The sequence below is a fragment of the Pelecanus crispus genome, chromosome Z, assembly GCF_030463565.1.
Source record: "Pelecanus crispus isolate bPelCri1 chromosome Z, bPelCri1.pri, whole genome shotgun sequence".
Lineage (NCBI taxonomy): Eukaryota > Metazoa > Chordata > Aves > Pelecaniformes > Pelecanidae > Pelecanus > Pelecanus crispus.
The window spans coordinates 84586417-84599340 of NC_134676.1; the positions used below are offsets into that span (position 1 = coordinate 84586417).

The window sequence follows — 12924 nt, forward strand, 5'->3', positions numbered from 1 at the left end:
TGAACATACTTTGTTCTCAAGGGAGTGTCAGAGAAACCATTGACTGTCATGTGAGAGCACAACAAAAGACAGAAAAGTTTTGCTTCTTTTAAGTAGTTCTTTAAAATCTCAAGCTGACAAATAAGTGAGTACATACTCAGTTCAATTTTCCTCTTATCCAAAATTGTCCTCTTTGAAGTACTCATTCTCTTTCACTAGAATGCAATATATTGGCTGGTGCTGTAGTCTAACAGTAGTAATTCTCTGGTAGAGCCGTAGGTAGGTGCCTTTGAATTTCATGTGTTCCTACAATGGTGCACATATTTTTCCAAGTTGCACTTTCAAAACTGACATACAAATACTGACTTTTCTGTGGTTGTACATGTTGTCAAAGGAATTACTTAGTTCAGAATTGTTGCATAAAATATTTCTGCATGGCAGAGAAAGCTGTTGAGTAGACAGATCTGACTTTCCTTTGCATAGACTAACTCGAACACTAGAAGCAGTGCTTTACCCAGCCAATACTGATGAAGTGAAGTGCTCACATAGGTGAACAAGTATGTTTGTCTGTCTCATGGTACTTTCTGGATAGCATGTTAAAGTGCAGTGTATTGTCTTGATGCCTCCTGAAGAAAATAGGCTTTGGCTTTTTTATCTACACATGACCATTTTGTGCAGGTTCAGGGGTGAAAAAGGTAAGGCTAATACCCAAAAGTATGTTCTTTCCAAATTTGCAGCTGCTAGTCTCTTCGGAATTTTTGGTAGCAGAAGAAAGTTTCCTGATTCCACAAACTGGCTGCTGAAGTTTTTTCTGTGCAGGAAGCTAACACCTTGCATCCTTTTCCCTTTTGGCACAGACATACCGAGTTAGTCACAAAAGGAGATTTAATGTAATGATGAAATCTTTAGGAAAAGAGAATCCTAATAGAGCAGGGAGAATAAGATCCCTGTAATTGTCAAATTAAACATGAGGTTAACTAGAATAAAAGCAGTACTTGAAATCACAGTTAAACAAAACCTAATTTAAAAAGAAATCACACTTTGCACTTGTAAGCTCTGATCCCATTCTGCATGTTGTTTTACACAGGATGTTTTCAAATAACTTTTATTTCTCCAATGTCAAATCTTAATTGATGTGGCATTGAGGGCATAGTAATTCTGCTGACCTGGCTGCAACAGTTAGCTTTTGAGCAGAAAAAGAAAAGCCAGTGAAGAAGTGATGTGGCAACAGCGTGGGCTTTTATCTAAAGAAGTTCTCCAGTGTTATTACTGGTACATTATCAGTGTGAATTTGTTATATACTACAGGTCTATAGATTTTTTTTTTTTTCATTTAGGCTTTCAGATGTGAAATAGCTGGTCTATTAAGTGCAATTCTTGGAACTGTAGTGGACTATTGGATCATCTCAAGTTTGCTTATGGACAGAAATGTGTTTCATCAAGTAGCTGATGATTTGGCACAGTATATTGCCATTTCATGTGATGGTGAGTGTTTGAAAGGCCTCTCAAAGTCTTTTAATCAGATACGCTAAAGTCCTAACTAAAACCCTTTATTTTCAAGTTATATTTTACCTTCTGTTGCAGCTCTGCAGTCTTATGGTGTATGTGTACATATGCAGGAAACTGTTCTATTGTGTGTATGTGGCTGTCTGTCTATTTGTCTGTCTGTCCTAAGCAAAGACCAAATAGAACAGGCTTTCTTATTAAAATCCTTCTAAATAAATCTCAATAGGTGATAATGCAAAAAGCAGGACTACAGAGTGTGAAGAAGAAAAAAAGATCTTCAGAGCTCTCTTGTGAGTTTAGGAAGAGCTTTACGCATATCATAAGCCAGAACTGGAGAGTGGCAATTGGAGACACCTTAGCTCAGGCAAATTCTCAGGTGAAATTTTTCACTCCACAAACTTGATCTTGTTTCCTAAAGACACTTCAGTCATAAGTCCAAAAGCTACGCTGAACTCTTTGACCCATACAGTCTTCAAATGAATCATTTTGGTGTCTCATTCCAAATCCTTAGACTTCATGGACTTTATTTTTGGGGTGGGGGAAAATTCCAACTAGTCCCATGAATCACTATTGTTCCTCTTCATGAAATATACTAGATAAAGAGAAATGTCTCCACTCAGATGAACCATCGTCATTTAACATGGATTGTCGGTTGAGGTATCTGGCCTTTTAACAACTAGGGGCTGAGGAACTCAGAAGACCAAAAAAATAATCTCAAGAAAACTACTGAATGTTTTAAATTTTATTTTCAAACTTAATTCCCAGCAAAGATTCCTCCCTTTCCCAGTTAAGAAATAGTGGGAAAACTGTACTCAGCTCTTACACCTGTATGGATATCCTGGTTTCGGTCATCGTTTTCTCTAGAGACAGGTGTATGTAGGCTTCATTTACAGTGTTGCTGCCTTCTCTTACCTGGGCACTTGAGAAGATGTATCCTGAAAAAATTAAACTAAAATCTTAGTCTCTAGACAAATAGTTCCACTCCAGTCTTACAGAAGGCAAATTATGAGAACCGTTACAGCCTGCCTTAGATCTTAGAAGGCCAAATCAGTTGGAACTTTATAGTATTTAAATCAATAGAGCTTTTAGTATCTACTACTATTGCCACCTCTCCAGTGGATTTTCAATCTTTCATATAATAGGGAGAATGTTGGATGTATATTTCTGTAAGACTTTCTTACTTTCCTGCACAGAAATGGAAGATTATACTTTCTGTAGTCTCCTTCATTGAGAGCACTCACAAGAACAAGTTCTGGTTATAAAGACTAAAGATTCTTTAACGATTGGTGATCGCTGCTGCTCGGTTCAGTCCACAGCACTTAAAGCCCGAAAAAACTATTCTCCTAAATTCTGTTGCTCTTAGAGTAGAAAACGTCCGTACTCTCAAAACTTGTGTTTCTGTTTTGATGGAGTCTACAGATCAGTTAATGTATGAACACTTCTTAGCAGAACAGAATATTCCCTCAATACAGTAAAGACTTTCTTCCTCATGGCAGACCTTGCTTTCCACCTGTTTCAGTTGCTATTTTGACAAAATTATTTTGCTAGAATTAAAATACAAATATCACCCTAAGAAAAATCATTGTCTCCTTTTTAAAAGAAGAGGTAGGCCAGACATAAGCCTGATATATATTGAGATAGATATAGATACATATTCTTCTGCCACTGTCTGTTTTGGTTTTTTTGTAACAGTATGACCTATTTGGTACATCGGAATGGGGTGAAATTTGCCTATGGTCACTTTTAATGTAGAATTTATAGGTCACCCTGCATTACTTGCAGATTTCTTTGTTCATGTGTTCACATTCTACCTGAATTGTGTTTGTATTATATCACTTACTGATTTTAAAGGTGATCACTTGCATACCTTCCCAAATAAATAATTTCATTCTCAAAATCAAGGTGTAACTTTTATAAAATTGTGGTTAGAGCTGTTTTTAAAAAAGTTTCACATAGAAAGTGATGCTCTGCCTTTTAAAATCCATTGACTGTTCTCTTAGAAGCTGATCTTATCAGATTATGGATAAAACCTTTTTTAGTATGAGTATTTTTAGTAATTCTCATGGAGAATAGCTTCTGAATCTGCAACAGCAGGAAAAAAAAAGTCCGGAAGAGCTGTCTTCTAGGTAACTCTAGATGTACATGTTTGTATATACTCATCTTAAGCCTCTTTTTTTTTTCCTCTTTGCTTTTATCCAGATTTTTCAATACGTGAATTAAAAATGTTCATTTGTTCCATACCATCCCTCTGGCTTCAAATGTTTGTCGCAGAAGCACTTTTTAAAAGAATGTGTTTACAGAGGAATATAACTGTTTGCACAAAACCTCTTTCTCTTCAGAAAATAGTAAGTAACTCTTCTACTCTTTAATAACCTATCAAGGATTCTATGATTCTATGATTTTACAAGTAATGGGATTCATGAAAGCCTTGGAAAATATCTTTCCTTTGTGGTCTAAGGTCATGCTCATTGCAGGCATTGTCTTCCACCTGTAGAACAGGCTCTGTTGCATTTAAATTTCTCTTTGCCTGAGATATGGGTTCAAAACAATGGTAAGATTCTCTTGCCAGAGAATTTGTAACACCTGATTAATCTGTTTACATGCAGTTAACATGAAAAGTCACAATGAAAGCTTTTTAAAATAATCTCTGATGTAAATACTTTATTGCAGTGTTACATTTGTAATTAAGGAAAATGCCAAACATAGTGTTATTCTGCTCGGTTATCTTTTCTTTCTGTTTTTTTGAAGAGGTAACAGTCTATTATTCTATTGGGTCCAAGCATTTGTTACATACAAGATTTTATGACTTTGAATCACAGTGTATTCCTGTGAATTTCTCCTCTTAAAAATTTTCTCCTACTTGCAAACCTTTTCCTGCCTTCAAATCACAATTTGTGATAGTTGGTGAGGAAATACATGATGAAAGCTGTGAAAGAAATTCTCAAAACCATGACTGCTGGCAGGATGCAGGCAAATGAGGGAGGTCACACAGTAGTGACATGCCCTAACTTAAGAACCTCACTTCAGTAATCTTAATACTAACAACTCCACAGAATGTAGAATCCATAACTGTTTCTGTATGTCCTAAAATTCTACAGGTAGAGTCAAAGAAAAACAAATTTACACCTTTATACATTTTCCATACATAAGTTTTCCTGAATTTTACAGGGGTTTATTGTGAACAGAGATGATTGTTTATTAATACATTGTATTTAAACAGAGCTTGAACAAAAGACTCAGAATTTTAAAAATAAACCAACTATATGTCTAATATTTAACATACATTGCCAACACATACGCAGCGGCAATTGCTATTTTAAGTATTGCCATGACTACTGATCACTCTCTGCAACTACTAAAATGTAAATTTTTGTAGTGGTTGAAACAAGTTAACGTACTTTTTGTGGCTTTCCTTAGCACTACTGTGCCTCCTTTCTCGTTCCATACACTAAATACTAACTATTGTCCAATTTTGCCAGCTCTTCTCATACAGCATCTTATCAGCTAGACTTTTCTATGGGTTCAAATAGTGCCCTCCTACTCTCTGGTGGTAAATGTACAGTGAAGGTGTCCCTCACCCATTCCAAGTTGCCTGCAGAATCTACAGTGATCTGCTAGATACTCAAAGCCTTCTTTAATTTCTTTCTTCAGGTATAATCATTGTGTAATCATTGAATGAGTCCCCTCACTGGACTTTTCTGGTGCTTTTGCCAAACTGCAGAAACTTGTATGACTTTTTAAAAGTGAGTGGTATAAGTTCGTTGGGAGTTCTGTATTACTGGAAAGAAGCCAAAATACCTACAACATCCAAAGCTATCCTAATAATGAGAGAGCACCTAAGAGATAACTAGCTTATTGCCTTTGCAATGCTCAAAGGCTTAATCCAACCTTCATCTTAGAAGAGATGAAGGAGGGGAATTAGTATTTCTTTACCAAATTGCTCCCTGGGTTTTGCTCCCTGGGTTGGGAGCAGGAAGCTTGTAAGTACTTTCATTAAGTACCTGAGAATCAAAAAGCTTTACTTCAGTCTTATGTCCAGCTAAAGTGTTCAAAATATTCTCAGCTACCACAAAACCGAGAGAGGTCTAGAATTTCCCACTTTCTGGCTCAGACACAACCCACTCACCTCTGAGGCCATCATAAAGAGTGAATTACAAGACTATTAAAAAAGATTGCAGAAGACAACTTTAAACAATGTATATATGCAATCATTTAGGGATCATATTTTTAAAAACTTAGATACAGCAAGCTGTGGGTGGTGGATGACTGCTTTGCATGAAGTGCACCAAAAGAAAATGACTGCATTTTAATTTACTGTATACAAAGTAATTGAAAATGTTACTTTTGCAACAGGTCTGTTCCTATTTGCCTGCTTTGCGAGAGGTAGGGATGCATGAGACAAGAAAGATACATAAAGCGAAGAAAAAGAAAATAGGGCAACGGCCGTGCCCTGAGTCTCAAAGGGCATTACAGATGCTAAATGGTGATAAGCAGAATCAAGTCAAAGAGCTGCCTGATCTACCGTAAGTAATACCTATAACATCACCAGTTTTATTCTGCTTTGGGGGACAGCTTCTGACCCGACACATTTCTTGAACTTTATATGACCTGTTTTGTTGTTTACAAATTACTGCAACTGACAGAAAGCTCCACTGTAAACCTGTAACACCTCTGGGCTGGAGTTGCCCATTTCTCCCCATCCTCCATCTCAGTGTATATGCACACTAATGTAGTTATATTTTCCCAATATTAAAGTGTACAGAGAGAAGTTGAACTGTTCATAGAATTACCTTTAAAGAAAGTTTAATTGTAGGTAATTTAATTTTATTACTGTTTCAAATACAGTTATAATTAAATGACGTAGAAATTATGTAATTAAGACATTTCAGAAATAACTCTGAAATTGATAGATCTAAGTATGCTGTATATACACATTTAAAAACATTAAGTACATATCCATTATCTTTAAATATAGTGATTTTAGACCTGTCCCCTTTGCTCTCTTTTCAGTGACTTAATCTTTAATAAGTGCCCTCCATTGACAAAGAAGCTCAGAGCAAAAGCAGAAGTTGAGGCTTCATACACCAAAGAGAATTGCTACCTTTTGGCTGAAGAGGTATATTTTTACAAGAGAAATACTAAAGGTATTCTATACATCTAATTTACATTAAGAACTTTATAAGATTCAAATCCACTGTTTCAGGTTTAAAAATCTAGTCCTGATGAATACTGAACTAAAATGATGGCTTATGCCCATGAATCATTTTCTTATGGTTTGTCTTTCTCTTTTCCAATGTCTATTCAAAAGAAGGAATTGTATATATGGTGGAATAAAGCTGCCTTCTTCATTCCCCTCCCCCTCCCAGATATTAAATACAGTGTACAGCTTGTGTGAGCTCATTCCAGTCTTGCCCGCCTTACTTAGCTAATCCACCTCAACCTGTGCTTGGTAGGATCAACGTCTTCTGATTTGAAAGTATAATTCAGTCTTCATCTCTTTCAGTTCTAGACATTTTGTGAACAAAGACTGAGGAGTATGCTATGTTACATAGCTGTGTTAAGCATATGGACTGTTTTCTTCCAGGCATTCAGCCCAGACTATGAAAGGCATTTGGCTTTTGTTTTAGCTATACTGGAACCCAAGTACCTAAGGAATAAAACAGCACTGCAGTAATTCGCTTGGTTCCTAGTTATTAAACAAATTTAATAAATCATACTTTACATGAGCCTTTACCTGAGCAGAATTACTTGCTGGAACTACTTTTTGTCATCTTCATCATCAAAAATTTACCTGTATCACTTAAAACACAACTATATTAATCATGGTACCCAAGAGAAGGCTTAGAAAAAACTGGCAAAAACAAGCTGGGATTGTTCAAAAAATAAAAACAGAATTGTATCACAAACACTGAAGGACAAAAAAACCCTCACCCTCTTTTGGGATTTAAGAGAGCTTCAGCAACAGAACCAGACCATGCATTTTTAGAATTGGTTCCTTTTCTCTTTATTGCTTTTGCAAGTAAAATTGATGTGAATTATTACATGCTGACTTCTACAAAGAAGAGTGAGCTGAAGGACTGGGGGGGGGGGGGGGGGGGACCCAAACAACTGCTTTTTTCTATTCTTCCCCTGCCAAAATTGTAAGTAGTATCTTCTGTTGAAAGAATAAGTATGGAGCTGACAGATTTACATAGTGGAGGTATTAGTATAATGAAATATACCATATATATCTTATTACAAAGGCTGAGATATTTAGCCTGAGATATTTTTTCATTTGTGAGATGTTTGTTGCATTGTCTTTCACCTGGCATCAAGATTTTCCTCTGGCTCTTGTTCAAACCTAATCATTTAGTGAAAGCAAAACAGCATTTAGAATGTGTCTGAAGTTTTTATCATGCAGAAGCTAATGGTGTCTTTACATGTAAGCAGCAGTGCTTAGTTTCTTGCTGTTCAATTTTTCACACTTACTTCAGCTTTACATGGTACTAAGGCTTGGGATTTTTTTTCCAGAGGATTTTCTTTTTTTTATTATTATTATTAGGACCCCTTCATTTATTTCTCTCTCTTTCCCCCCTTCCCTTGCTACTGTAGCCAAGTCAGACAGCCTATTGAGAAACAGCAAACCATCTGTTAACGGATTTGAAGTTCTGAATTATACTTCAGTGTGTAGAGGCACTCGTGCTTAGCCAGAAACATTCATTTGAATTAAGCTATAAATGCTGTGTAAAAAGAACCATACATTTTAACGTAGGTTCATGAATAAATTTAAGGGAGGGCAACTGCACTCTAAAGTTTTATTGCTTCAAAACCCAGTATTTTTGGTGTTCTGTGATCACTTGGTGCTTTTATGGTGTGATTGAAGCTTTAAACCTTGAACTGGGGGGAGATAATTCCTGTGTTAAACCGTTTGCAATACAATTTCATTGCTGGATCTGTGGTGGAACAGAAGCTCTGTGGGTTTTTTTGAATTTTCTTAAAAGATGGTTAAACAGGATAAAGGACAATCTTACTCATTATTGAATTTTCTGGCATATAGCCAGGCCTCCTAGTTCTAGGCACTTTGATTATTTTCTTTAGTTGCTATCTTGCCTAGTCTAGTGTAATCTATTAATTTTTTATGGTAGGAGAGACAGCCCTGCATAAAGCTTGCATAAGTAACAAAGTGGAGAGATTGATTCAGCTTCTCTCTTCCCCTGGAACAGACATTAATGTTAAAGGTAAGTTACTCATTTTCTCTACAGAACGAAGCAATTAAGCCAGATGAAGTACTGTATTGTATGTAGTATCTGTTCTGTTTGGTAATAAAGTTTGTATTTATATTATTAAAACTGTCTTTATTATTTTAAACAACACAAAATGAGGACTTTATAGCAAAAATTGAGGAAAGGTTAATTTATAACTGAAGTGTGTTTTAACATCACATTTTGTATTGATTTTTAAAAATGCTATTTAATTTTTTTCAGATGTTTTGCAATAGAATTTCTTGTTTGGAAATCACAAGCTGCCACTGTAGCCATGATGAATACTGAAAAGTAGAGTGTTTTGCTGTCTGATGAATTACATTATTAACATTTTAGTACTACTTCTGCTGTTTTAAAACTTCCCTTGATTTATAATTCAGACTATGCTGGCTGGACGCCTTTGCATGAAGCCTGTAACCATGGCAGCACAGTGTGTGTCCGTGAAATTTTGCAACGTTGTCCAGAGGTAGACCTGCTCAGTCAAGTGGACGGGGTGACTCCTTTGCATGATGCACTGTCAAATGGACATGTAGAAATTGGCAAGCTGCTACTTCAGCATGGGGGTGAGTGCATTTATGCTAAACTGGTTTAGGGAAATTATCCACTGTTCAGAGTCCATATGAAGTTCTTGGTGTTTTTCTTAATAGTTGCTTAAAATACAATGTTATTACGAAATATTTATTTTAAAACATTTTTAAGCCAATCTGTTTTGGTCACAATAAAAATAATACTGTTTTCACACTTATCTTGATCAGCTGAATATGAAATTAACCAGGATTTTCACATTTTTTTCCAATATGGTAATGTTTTTATTCTGCATTTTACACCATATGCATTGTAACTATATTCTCCAGACTCATTAATGATGATAACGATTACCTAGTCACCAAGCAAAGCTAAGGATTTTCTTTTGTTTTGATCTATTTTTACCACAGTGCAAAAATAGATCAGTAAATCTCTATATATTTGTGTATTTCAACATAAATTTGTTGAGCATTTATGAAAATTAATGTGATGCTCTTTGAAGAACACAATTAGCTTGGTAATTAGTTTAAGAAAGAAATCTATATTGTAATTGTGATAACTGCTGTTTAGGGATAATAGTGGGAGGGATGCCTTAGTTTGTAAAAAGATACATTACCCCTTAGGCAGACACATGATAAATGTTTTGAACAATATTTTTTGTTCAGTGACAGGGACCTTGTATCTTGAAACATACTGTATCAATATAATTACTTAGCATGTTTTTTTAAAAAAACAACTGCAAAGAATGGTCTTGGATATCAACTCTTCCTTCTTCTAATTCATTTACTAAAATGAGTATTTGCGATATCCTTACCATTGACCTACTCTGTCAGTTTAATCTCTGTGCGTTATATGCCGAGTCCAAATTTTTTCAATAAAAATCATTCTGCGTATAGCCATGAGGCAGAAGAATGCACTGTATTTAGATGGCCTATTACTTAATTAAGGTAGAGAAACAAAATTTTTTCATTCTTGGCATAAGACCCTCTGTATTTACAGTCTTCTCCTGCCCCCTAAAGGCTATTTCTGTGTCTGTTGTGCAAGCACCAGCTCATAATCAATACATTCCTCTGCAGTTCTACCTCTGTGTTTGCTGAGCTTCAGTTCTGTGGCTCCCAGGTGTTTTATATATCTACTGAACCATGTATCTGACATGCCAAGCCAATACCTGGGCTCAGTTCAATCGGTCTAAGTGATGCAATAGCCAATATTATAGTAAGCCTGGCTCCTCAATTGGAAATGGCATTGCACTGACAGATGTGCATTTTTCCTAGGCTGTTGTGAAGAATAGGTAGTGGATGATCCTGTTGTCCTAGGGGAAGAGCTCTACTTGCACTTGCATTCATCAACGTTTTCTGGCAACTATAAGGCTGTGTGTACCCTTATCTCTGCCTTTGTCACACTCTGGGTTTTGGCCTGTCAAATAGCTGACAAGACTATGGTAGAAAGCGTGTTACCCATTCAGTGTGGATTTACTCGCCTCAATAATTTAGAACACATCTCTGCAAAAACTTTTTTCACTTTCTTTCTCTAAAAAACCTCCAGCTTGCAAAATTTAATTATATTGCATAATCAGTGATGGAGTAAAACAATACAGCTTTAATCACAGCGAAGGTAAAACCTCTAGTATGGATATGTAACACAATGAATTACCTTTTGTAATTAAAATGTATTTCTAAAAAGTTATTCAAGTTAAAGTTGCATCATTACTTTAGCATAGTAACCCAAATTTGCATAAGAAGATTCCTGATGTGTTCATCTTTGAAAAACGCCACCTGTAGTGTGCTAACTGCCTTCATTTTTTCTTACTGATGTGGCCTTTCATAAACTTATCAAGACACCTGTATTTTAATATTAATAGCTCCATTGTACTAATAAACAGGAAATACCAAAAGAATGTAGTATAATCTGAACAAGTAAAACACATCCCATTTACTTACTTTAAATCTATTTATTACCGTAATTAATTTTTGCATGTCAGAAATCTCTTAAGACCAGATTTTGAAACTCAGTTGTTCGGGGAGACTTGGATTCCTACCTCAATACTTTACATTGCTGCCTAGCCTAGCACAAGGTTGACCACACCATCCAGAAAAGTAAACTAAAGACCATCATAGTAACATGCCTTTAATTTGGAGTCAATGTCAGCAAATAACCTGGGCTATAAAATACTTAATGGAATTTTACAACAGTAATAACATTACATTTTTACATACTCTATGTATTGTTACTTGAAATTTTAGTATAAGCAACATTTGAATTTCTTTTTCATTTCTTTGTAATAGGCCTTGGCTTTTAACCTAGCAAAACTGGGAAGAAAATTAAGATAATATTGTAAAGAAACTGTTACGAAAGGTCTCTCTACATGTTCTAGATTGTATTGCAAATGTGTAACTCATCGGTTACATCAACATAACTTAGTACAGAAAGGAATTTAAACAGACTCCTAGCTTCTGGGAAAAAACAAACCAAAATCTTGTTCAGCTGCCAAATCAAATGTGCTGTTATTATTAATGTTTATATTTTCCCTGCAGGACCAGTCCTTCTACAGCAGAGAGACTCCAATGGAAAATTGCCACTAGATTATATTGAGTCTGTACCAGTGAAGCAAGAACTTTTGAATGTTGTTCATCCAGAAGAGAACTTTGAAAGCTTCTATGAACGCACAGAACAAGATTTTTGCAGTCAGCAGAGAGAACTGTGGTTGATGTTATTTAATAAGATGCTGCTGAATTTTTGTTCAGTTTATAATCTGTCTTCACCCTTTACTTTAACTCTCAGAGAGGCAGCTTGTTCAAATGTACTTCAAGTAATGGCTCGTGATAACTGTAAGATGAAAAATACATTTTCTGCAGATTGGTTAGTAGATACATATTTCAGAGAGCTAGAAACTTTTCAAAAGCTACCACAGTTTCTTGAAGAAATATCTGCAAACATGTTTTTTTTCCCTGGAGAACAGATGAAGTCTTTATTAGCAACTCTGGAAACTATGGTAAAGGCATATCAGCTCTTTACTTAAATCGTTTTAACAGCTAGCTTCCAAACAAGTCACATTGGTTGAATCTTGACTGTTAACCCTTGGTATTAGGCTAACTTTTTTCCCAGCAACTAAAGATGTACAAATTTCACAGCCCTCCACGAGTCTTACGTATTAGTATCTCCCATGTGGTTAATACTTCCCTCTGCCAGAACCTGGAAGTCAGATGCATTGATTCAGTGCATTTTTTTAGGCAAATTTTTTCCAATACCAATGCCTTCTGGTTGTCTGACAGATCTGAATGCCTGTGAACACCTCAGGAGGGTGGTGTATCAATAAGTTAAACTTAGTGTAGCACTAAGTTAAACTTCATTATTTTCTGTCCTGGAAATCTTTGTTACCTGTCTCACGCCATAGTTCACTTTGGTTTCCAGAGGTAGTGACCGTAAAGGCAAACCGAGCTGAAACCCTACAACAAGTAGTTTTCCCTTGAGAAAGGCTTGTGCCTGCATATTTTTATGTCCTTCAGTAAAACTGGTATTATAAATATCTGTCATTAAACAAAAACATACGGAAAAGCAAATACCTTCTATCCATTTTTGTCTTCTTGATCCTTGTCTTGTAAAAATTAAAATTATGGTGAGTAAATTAATTACCTCTTGTAAAATTCAAAACAGAAGGTAGTATACCTATATTT

At 35.7% G+C, this 12924-nt stretch overlaps 1 protein-coding gene across 1 annotated transcript in view; it reads left to right on the forward strand.

Moving 5' to 3' along the window:
* SLF1 (SMC5/6 complex localization factor 1) overlaps window positions 1-12539 on the forward strand; it is a 39001-nt gene extending 26462 nt beyond the window's left edge. The window contains exons 11-17 of the mRNA XM_075726553.1: window positions 1316-1463; window positions 3684-3829; window positions 5838-6007; window positions 6495-6628; window positions 8609-8701; window positions 9106-9288; window positions 11785-12539. Of these exons, the coding sequence (XP_075582668.1) occupies window positions 1316-1463; window positions 3684-3829; window positions 5838-6007; window positions 6495-6628; window positions 8609-8701; window positions 9106-9288; window positions 11785-12269 (1359 nt within the window). The 3' untranslated portion in view covers window positions 12270-12539. The remainder of the gene's footprint in view (window positions 1-1315; window positions 1464-3683; window positions 3830-5837; window positions 6008-6494; window positions 6629-8608; window positions 8702-9105; window positions 9289-11784) is intronic.
* Window positions 12540-12924: the final 385 nt, after the last annotated feature.